The following is a 10,335-nucleotide window of genomic DNA, read 5'->3' as shown; positions in this document are numbered from 1 at the left end:
CCTACATTTTAGCTATTGTGCTTTGTCTAGGCCCCAGCTCTCTATGATACAGACCCTAGGAAATTGGGTCTGTTAAAATCTGGAACATCTCTTTCAGACTTGAAACTTGATTTCAGGTGACAGAGCATCCTTTGTTTTGTAATGTGATATATACAATTTAAAATACCATGCTCCTTTCCTGTAGGTGGAGGTCAAGCTTCTGTCTTACCTGCTACAACAGTACTTTCTGTTAAGTTTCACATTTTGTTTATACTTGCTTTGCACTGAAAGGACAAACAGAAATCTTGTTGTGGTTAAGACAGACTGTGCTTTATTTGGTGTTTGCACAACACTATGTGTACATTTAGTGCTGCTCTCTATGGGACCAGGCACAGATGCCATTAGGTATTGTGAGCTGCTGAGAATGAAAATAGGTCTTCAGAAAAACATCCTTTCTACCCTTATGCTGCATCTAATATTGCTCCTACTTTTCTGCTTCAGTGTGTGGCAGTGCAGCATCCTCCTGTTGGCATGCATGAGCTGAACTCTGCTCTCAGATCACTGATCGTGGTGCAGAATAAGGGCTGCTTTCTTGGGCTCATATTTTCAGTATTGAATGTAGGTGTTTGTCTTTTGAATGATTCCAGAAGAAGAGAATTATTGCTCTAAGGGGTGCGGTGTAATTACCATGCCCAAGGCAAATGTTGCGGCTTTTTTATCCCCTCGTATCCTCAAAATCTCTTTAAAGTCAATGTGTGTCTAAAATGTGGTAAGTTAACAGGAATTGGCATCTGCAGACTTAAATGTTTGGGTTTTATCAATATCTGTTGTGCTTGTGCATATATCTATTTTTATTATTTGTATATAGAGTTATAACTACTTTGTTTCTGTAGACTGAAAGTAGCTTTGATTTGGCACTGCTGGATGATGACAAAAATATTCTAGTCTTTATGACTCTGATATTCAATATGCAGTTTATACCATTACTGCTTGTCTCCTGCCTTTTGGGTCACTGAGAGTAGAAAACAGTTCCATATAATTTTTGTACTGATTCCAGAAGAATGCTATTCATTTGTGTTGTAATACACTGGATGTAGCATTAATTGTTTAACCAGAAGAGTTATTGCATAAAATGTGCTGTAATATTTACATGTTGCCTTGTCTTTTGCAGATCTAGAAATGGCAATTGCATATTGGAATTTAGTCTTGTCAGGAAGATTTAAATTTCTAGATCTTTGGAATAAATTTTTGTTGGTAAGTATGTACCATATTCCTTCCTGACTATCTTAGTCCACAGCAGTCTGGCTTGTGGACTGTGCATTTCCAATAAAGGAAAAGGATCTCTGAATAGTCCCTTCAAACTTCTTCCTTTTTGAAAACCAATATAAAGTATTCTTAAATGAAGCCAAACTAAATCTTCTGTATCTTATTTTCTAACTGAGAAGAATGCAAAAAGGTGTAGCAGAACAATAGAGCATTCTGCTTGTTTGATCCTGTATCCTCCTATTGATGAAAGCTTCTGCATGAAAGGAGGACTGTAGATTGAACTTATGTTTTCTTTATTCTCAAGACTGCTGTGATTATTGTCAACCACGTATTTTACCATGCTCTGCCTTTTGTGGTATTAATGCATAAACTCAGTCTTTTTTTTTTTAGTGTAAATTCTGTTATGACTGACTTAACCTGACACTTTTTAAATGGAAGTTCTTGCCTAAGTAATTATTTCAACTCATGTTTTGGATAATACTTGTGGACTGATGTTGACGGTGTTCTGTTACCAGTGCAATTCTGTGAGCAGTGGAGAAAAGATGCTTAAATTAACTTTAGAAATTGCAAAAATTCTTGTTAAAGACCTGCTTCATTCATTCACATTTATATGTTTGCATTCCTGTGTACTTGCAAAAAACCCCAAAGACTCTCCATAATGTTACATAATTTATAATTTATCTTGTTTGTTTTTTAATTTATCTTCTTATCTGTACTTTAGGAGAATTAAGAAATCTTTCTGCCTTTTGTTCAGTAACCACCAGTGCCTAACAGGGGAAGTGTACACCTTTTGCAATATTTTCTGGAGTTTTTTCAGAATTTTTGAACAGGATTTTTTAAATTAATTGAATAAAGTACCAATTTAAGCAAAAGAACTTGTGAAAACATTTCACATCTTAAATTCCTTGCTATACTTAACATATTCCTATTCAGATCTATAGATATAACTGAAGAAAAGTCTCACTGGTTTTTTTCCCACTGGGCTTTGTGATCAAGTTTGTTACTACAGACAGTTCTGCAGATCTCTGCTTCAAGCAGGTGATGATCTCAGCTTCAATCTAGATGATCTGGTATGAAGTGTCTTAATTTTGCTACAGATATTTAACCTGAATGTTTACTTTAAAAGAAATGACATCAACCTCATTTTGATCAAGTTCCCGATTTTTCAAATTAGATTTGTTCCTCTCCACACTTTAGAGTATTACTGCTTAAAAAACAACCAACTAGAAAACCCACCCCACAATCCAAAACCAAAACCACAAACAGATAAAACCTCAACCCTTCACCAAACACGTCTTTTCATGTACTTGCAATTTTTTACTGCAAAGCAGAACTAGGTGTTGAAATTTAATTCCCTGTTAAATAGCTGCTATCTACAGGTGATATAGCAGTATCAACAGATGAAGGAATATGTGAATAGTCTGACTTGATGCTATTGCTCACAACTGCTTAGTAGTTGTGTTTCCCCACACGCTCTCTCTTCTTGGGAGTGCTAACTATAAAAGCTGAATGAATTCTGACTAGGACTGAAGTTTTTTGGAGTGCTGCTCAAAACCAGCCACAGTGGCAACTGGTACTTGTGAATGGGGTGGTGCAGAAAGAGTATATCCTAAGTCAGACAGGGAGGTGGTAGTGGAAAATAGGACAGACTGGGGAAAAAGGAGACTAGGCAGAAGTGGAGCAATTGCTGGTAGTGCATTCTTGTGATATATATGATGGATCTGGAAGGCAGTCTGGGAGTGAGTGAGAAGAGCATAGGTGCAACTGTAACCAATAAATTGAAGGAGAGGCTGGGTAAGCATAAGTAAGAAGCAGTAAGGAAAAAAGGGCTTAAGTTTAAATGGTAGAATGCTAACCCATGGCTACAGTTTCAGAACCTGGAATAGATGTCATTAGAAGTATAAATGCAATTGGTTTATCCTTTTCCATAGTAAGTTAGAAACACCCTAAAAGCAGAACAGAGAAAATAAAACAACTATTAAAGAATTTAGGTTTTTTTTCTTTCTTTAGTTGCATTTTATTTTGTAGCTTTCTTTGGAAGCTGTGAACTTTATTACAAAAAATAAAATAAATGGTGAGCAAGAAGAAGAAAAAATACTTGTGAAACATTTCTGTCTATGTCAATATAAACTACTGTGGAATTTGAAAGTAGCTTGGATTGAGCAATATTTTTTCTCTTTTATAGGAACATCATAAAAGATCAATTCCAAAAGATACTTGGAATCTTTTGTTAGATTTTGGAAATATGATTGCAGATGATATGTCCAACTATGATGAAGAAGGTAAGCAGTACTTGAATATCTTCAAAAGTTGGTGCAGCAGAATAAAAATTTTGCTTTAAATTATCAGAAGACAGAAGATGCTGCTATCTTCTGTCTTAATTTGTTTACCCTTAGAGGTTTAGCTGCAATTATAGTGTTATTCTTGTTGCCAAAACAGTAATGATAAGAAGATTAACTAGTTTGCTGTAATATGTAAATAGAAGATAGTCACACCATGAGATAGCACATGCTATTTGAATCTGTCATACTACAGGAGCCTCAGTGAAACTTTTTTTTTTAATACAAGAATATCTACATAAGCACTGGGTTTTTTTACCAGCCTAAAAACAATTTACATTCTTGTTACTAATCCTGCAAGTCCTGTTTTGGAATATTTCTGTGTACAGAAATATTTCCCAAGCTGTAAATGGCTTGGATAGGGATGCCATGGTTTTGCCATCAGCTAATGTTTATAAACTTTGTAGTGTGGATTTTTATGCTTTAAATACATTTTATTTGTACTAAGAACTATTACTGCAAGAACAGATTCAAATGTTTAATTTTTAAGGTACTTTCTTCAAGCGTTTATCATGTCATGCTTGTTCTAGTTGGACTGGGCCAGAAATGTCAAAGTGAACTTCTGATACTTTATGTTTAGAGTATGCACAGATTTATTGCTGATAATGATACACTAATTTCTGAATTGCTTAACTTCTCTTCAGGAGCGTGGCCTGTTCTTATAGATGATTTTGTGGAATATGCACGACCAGTAGTCACAGGAGGAAAACGTAAAACTTCCTAACCCCAGATCTGTCAATATGGACTAAATGTGCGTTCTGAACTGCACTAGGTAATGAAGATTTGTTAGCTGATAACCGTGCACACTGTTGCTGGTTTCAGTGCTTGTGACGAGATTCTGCAGACGAAACAGACATTCTTCCTTTCTGCCTAAAGAAAATGATGGCTGACTTGTGGACACTTGAAGAACAAACTCAGAAGATAGTCCAGGCTGTTTCTAGGCTATTGGCTTCAATTATTGTACTGGTTGTATCATATAGGATGTAGATTTTGCATGATTTTATACTTTGGAGAAGTTTAACTAGAGGCCATTTTATTAAAGTTTTGACAGCACAGCATGCCATTCAGTTCATGATCCAGAGTGAACACCAGCAGTTACATAAGTAAGACTGTATTATATTGTACTTATATTAAAAGCAGTATTTGTGGTATATAAATTAAATCCCTAAGTAAAACTTACGCAGTATGTTGTATTTTTATAAAGGGTAGTTCCATGGATCTGTCCTAATACAGAATTATAACAGAACAAAGAAAACATTTATGCTTTTTTTACTTGTCACCAAAATTTGAAATTTGTATTTTGAAGTCCTAGATGTGTAGATGGATTACATCCAGCCTTTTGTTTTCTCCCTGTGAGATTAACTTCCTCATTATTCTTCTTGAAGTGCTTGGACATGTAGCTGTAGTGTTGCTGATGAAGGGCTGCTGCTCTTATGCTTTGTTGCAACTCCTTAATATCCATTTTAAAGTAGACATTAAACAACCAAAGATGCTTTTATAATTCATGTACGATTATCGAAAATCAGTTAGTCTTCATTGTGTTTCATTTATGTTAAATAAGGAACTGTTGGACTATAACTTTCAGTTTTATTTGTAGCATGACCCATATCATAAATTCTAGCTAAATTCAGCATCGTTATAAATGCAATTCCTGGCACTTCTCTCAGATGATATATGTGAATAAGGCCAAAATCTTAAATGGTTGCCTTCCACTTTGGAGAGATAGGTAGGAGCAAGGAGACTTTATATTAAGGATGATAAGCATTCATGCCTCTGGATGTATTATGCATTCAGTTTTATTTAAGGAAAAAAGAAAGAGTAAAATAATGCAATGCCATTGATTTCAAGGCGAGTGGAATTGGACCAGTTTTCACCAGATCTGAATTTTTACAGTCATTTGGTTCTCCCCTTTCACCAGCCTTTGATTATAAAGTGTACAGTGTCTTCCAATGCCTAAGCACAAAAAAGGTTTATCAGAATTCAAAACATCTTCACACAGGGTTCTTTCAAATGCTACCTCATCAAAATTAGTTTGTCATAGCCACTGTAAGAGTTTGTTAAAACAGAGTTGCTAAAGAGTATGTACAGCTATGATCAATATATTTTCTGTAATCAGAGCTGAATAGATGCAAGAATTTTGGAGAAAATAGTGCATTAAGTTATATAATTTATATCTGTTTGGATCACATCAGATCATCTAAGTATTGCATGACAGCATACTATTTTATTTTGTAGTTGTGAGAGTATAAAAGCTTACAATATTCTCCTAAACTCTAATATTTAGAGTTTCATATAAGCAGTCAACTTTCATTTGTGTCAATGCAGCCTACAAGAACAAATGTACATGTTGCATACAGAAAGATTACCTTCATTCTTCTGCTTGAGAGAATTTAAGTTGTGTATGATGTTTAAAAAGCTGGATTAGGACAAATGTGAACATACTAGCAAATTTTCTGAGAAAAAGAACCTAGCAGGCAAGTTACAGATGCCCCGTGAGTGATTTATTAGTAGCAGTCTTTCTACCCTAAGGGGTATTTGTAAATGTTAGATCTTGCATGGCAGCCACTAGATGTCAGAGTCTCAGTTTTCAGATGCCTCTCTTCTGTGTAGCATTAGGTAATAAATAATATTAAGCCAAATTATTACTTTCTGACTACATCTTTCTAAAAGGACATTTGTGTACATAAATACAGGTATTTTGCAGAAGTCAACAGATTTAAAAACAGTATTATGCTCTTTTTAATACGTTTGACTTACCTCCACTTTCTTCCCAAAAAAGCTATTTCTATAGATGTCCTGTAGGCTTTGGACAATGTGTAACATCTCGTAACATCAAGTGAATTTATGTAGCCAAAAGCAGTAGGATGCTTGTTGCTCATACAATTGCCACGTAAAATATATAGCTATAATATGAATGTCCAGAAGTAGTTTAATCTATTGGTATGTGATGTAACTGAATAGTTTCATAGCACTAGAGCTTGTGAAGCATTTGTTCATGCTCAGAACTCCTTCAAGTCAACATAATGAACCTTCTACCTTTTAAAATAAATAGAGCATAAAAAATTGCATGTGGGTTAAAGTTTTTTGCCTTGTAATCTGAGGAAGAAGGAAGGGGCTTAGCACAGTATTCAGTTTCTATATATACACACACTTATTCACTTACTCTTAAGCCTCATTCCTGTGAGGATCCTTCATGGAAAACACCTTCCAACAGAGGAAGACTGGGCAAAATATCTCAAGATAGGAGTTGTTCCTTAGCCAGCTTCCTAGATGTAGTACGTTTTTCCTAGTCTTCTACCTGTTTGAAATCACGTATACATTTTACATTCCCATAAATAATGACATGGAGTAACACCTTCACACTTGAGCTGTCATAAAAATAGATGCAAATAGACTGCTTTAAAATTATGAGTTCCTTCTGTATTTTAACAATTTGCTGCTATGCACAGTTCCACATTACAGGGCACTCTGACCTGCTTTTTAGGTAAGCTGGTACAGTGGTTACGGCTAGGCTGGTCAGTTTGTAATCATATATGGTGCAGTTGTCTTCAGGTTGTTCGGTGCATACAGTATCAGTTCCTAGATATGCTGTATGTATTTTTAAACTTGGTGCCAAGTTGTTTGGTTTTACATCCTGAAGTGTTTGAAACAGAGCCATAGGATTTGTACTTGCCAATTCTAAATTTAAATGTAATTTATCATGTATGTCATGCCAAGAAGAGCAAACCTGCAGGCATCTGCTCATTCAATGCACCTGAGAGATTTTGCTGCTGAGTAAGCTGTACGTGTGTAAATTTTGTGGCAATGGAAAAAGGAATAAATAGACTGTCAACTTCAAGGATTGAAGTCAGTCATGTGGGATGTCTGTATGGTTTTTGTCAGCATTCTGCTTTGGAAGCCTTGCAAAAGCTGGTGGGATTGGGCGGTCTTTTGTTTGGTTTCTAGTTATTCTTTCAAATTCTTGCATTGTTACACCATCAGTCAGAAGAAGTCAAGGATGGTAACTCATTAATTTTTGAGCAGTTATAATTGACGTCTGTTTTGTTCATTTGTGCCACCTTTAAACTTTGAAGAAGTTCACTGTGTTTTGCTGCATCTACTACATGTAACTGCTAATGACCATATTCTTCAGTTTGTGTCATTAGTTTGTACTGGCAACAAGAGGTGTAGTTGCAGGGCAAGTCTTGCTCAATCCTAGGCTCTGAGCTGTGCAGGAGAAGCAGCACGCTTGGAAATTTGTGGAAAGACCTTCGGAGGTATGTATTCAACTGTCCAATTAAGAACAAAACTTCCTTTAAACTTCCTTTAAGCTTCCAATAGTTTAAATCCAAATAAGTATGTTATCCTCTATACTTTCCCATCTCCCACCAGCCACTGGCTCCTTTGGTATCATGAGAGGTATCATTCCTTCTCCCATAACAGCAGAACTGCTGATTCAGATACTTGAACCAAGCATCAGCACCACTTAGTAGGTTCCCTCAGCTGATGCTAACCAGCATCTGGCACACCAAAAGGCATATCCCTTTTGAAAGGGGTAAAGTGTAAGGTTTTTACAACCATTAAAACCTTTTTCTTTAAAACAAACCCCACTCAACTGAAGGTGGTTTGTGGCCTTTGCAGTATGTATAGTATGCTGAGTGGAATTAGGTGAGGATGACACACCTCTAAAATAGGCTTTTTTTGTTATAAATTGTTAACAAGAGGAGTCCTGCAACTGCAGCTACTTCTACAACCACATGCAGAAAACTCCGTATTTCAGAGAAGGGGGTACAGTGTTCACCTCTTAAGGGCATTCAAGTTTTGATTTAGTGTAATTATTGGGATAATTCCTCTTGTTTATACTTGGCAAATTCTCATGTGCTTTCTCTTGTGACTCTTACAAGTAGTGAAATACTCTTACACCCTATAGGATTTCCTGTCACGACATAGGCTTTCTGTCAAGAGAGTAGAGAGGAAAGAAGTCTGTGCTGCCGTGTTTTTCTTTCTGTTTTATAAGGCAGTGGCATAAAACTGTATGAAAATGATTCATCCCCACTGTTAAAGAATTGAGTAAAACCAGTCTGGTTTAACCTGGATCTTAATGAATGTATTCTAGAATTAGTATTCTTTCCTAAAGGAATGATCCTGTTACTAAAGTAAAACCTTTCACTACAGTAGTTGCAAAGATGCAACTCTCACACAAGTCTGACACCCATCTGGTATCAACCCTACTATTCCAGGCTACGTCTCTGAATCCTTTGGATGGGTAAGCTTGGAATCAAGAGCATACCTCTGCTGAGTGTTTCTGAATAGCAGAAGCATCAGTCATGGGTGAAGTACTTGGGGTGTAGTAGTCTTTAAAATGCTGAAGGGCTTGTGTTGACAGAGCAGACTCAGCCCATGTTCCATTCGCTGGTTCATTTATTCATAAAAGCAACAGCTCCTGTATTAGCCTATGAGCCCTCCCCTGGGTGGTGATCATTGATTCACACCCCCTGAGGTGAAGGAAACATAGGTGGAACAACATTGGCTGAGTGTATGCTTTCATCTTCTTGTATGGGGTGAAAAACCAGCATGTTACCAACATGAAGAAGTCTTCTCTGTCCCACTTTCAAGCAAGCTGTAGAGGAACTTCTTCTAAAAGCAAGTAGTGATATAAGGGGAAATGGCTTTAAACTGGAAGAGGGGACATTTAGATTAGATACTAGGAAGAAGCTCTTCACTGCGAAGGTGGTGAGACACTGACACAGGATGCCCAGAGAAGCTGTGGCTGCCCCTTCCCTGGCAGTGTTCAAGTCCAGGTTGGACGGGGCCTTGAGCAACCTGGTCTAGTGAAAGGTGTCCCTGCCCATGGCAGGGGGGTTGGAACTAAATAATCTTTAAGGTCGCTTCCAACCCAAACCATTCTATGACATGATTCTATGATTCCCATTCCCTTTTTAATGGATTTTCCCCTTCTGGTCGTATGTGCACTAACGAGAGGACACCAAAGCTGCATTTTTATCTGGTGTAACATTTACCAAATGTTGTTTGCCAGCCCTGCTTGGTTGGTTGGTTGGTTGGTTTTCCTATTGTGAATATCTACGGTAAGTGAATACTTGCTCATTTTAATAGTTACTATTTTGGCTGTGTTTGAGACATGCAAGTGTGTTAATTTACAGATAATTGTCTCCTTTGGGGGCAGTAGGGGTAGATACAGGGTGCCTAACCTAGCTCTGCCCAGAAAGCTCCTAGTGAGCTGAACTACCACATGAAAAAGAGCTGATGTGCAATTAACAAATTAAATAAAAACTAAATTCTTTGTTGCATGTTCTATTTTGCAGAGTTGAAAAGTAGAACTGAAATTTTCTCTGGGTTTCCATTATAGCCATATGTCTAAAGCCAAACATTTTACTCCTAATTTGGACTGTGTTACAAGCAGCCAAGTGTGCATGCAGCAGGGTAAAGTCCATGGGAGGCAAAAGGGCATTGCAACTGCCAGCCACATTCGGAAGGAAGAGATAAATGGAAAACTAAGAATAGCTTTGCCCATTTTCAGGAAGGAGCCTTCCATCTGATGAGGCCATTACTACTATCTCTCCACAGTGCCTCAGCAGGTGATTTCTCCTGTCCTTGCTTTGCAAGTTCAAATTCAGCGTGCTTCTAAATTGTAATGCTCTGCAGAAAGAGAAGGGGTGGGTGCCACAGAAAGGCGCGTGGGTCTGTAACAGAGACATCAACATCAGTGCTTCCACCAGGTGTGGTTTTTGTGAGCTGCCTTGGCCTTAGTTGC

The 10,335-nt window shown here is 37.2% G+C and overlaps 1 protein-coding gene across 1 annotated transcript in view; it reads left to right on the top strand.

Moving 5' to 3' along the window:
* Positions 1–4,763, top strand: part of DCUN1D2 (DCN1, defective in cullin neddylation 1, domain containing 2) — a 22,545-nt gene extending 17,782 nt beyond the window's left edge. Inside the window, exons 4-6 of the mRNA XM_010009909.1 lie at positions 1,151–1,233; positions 3,431–3,527; positions 4,229–4,763. Coding sequence (XP_010008211.1) covers positions 1,151–1,233; positions 3,431–3,527; positions 4,229–4,308 — 260 coding nt within the window. The 3' untranslated portion in view covers positions 4,309–4,763. The remainder of the gene's footprint in view (positions 1–1,150; positions 1,234–3,430; positions 3,528–4,228) is intronic.
* The last annotated feature ends 5,572 nt before the right edge of the window (positions 4,764–10,335 follow it).

This window comes from Nestor notabilis, unplaced genomic scaffold (genome assembly GCF_000696875.1).
Source record: "Nestor notabilis isolate BGI_N333 unplaced genomic scaffold, ASM69687v1 scaffold13832, whole genome shotgun sequence".
In the NCBI taxonomy this organism is placed as follows: Eukaryota; Metazoa; Chordata; class Aves; order Psittaciformes; family Psittacidae; genus Nestor; species Nestor notabilis.
Note: the sequence above shows the minus strand (reverse complement) of the source record. Positions and strands in the feature narration are given on the sequence as shown.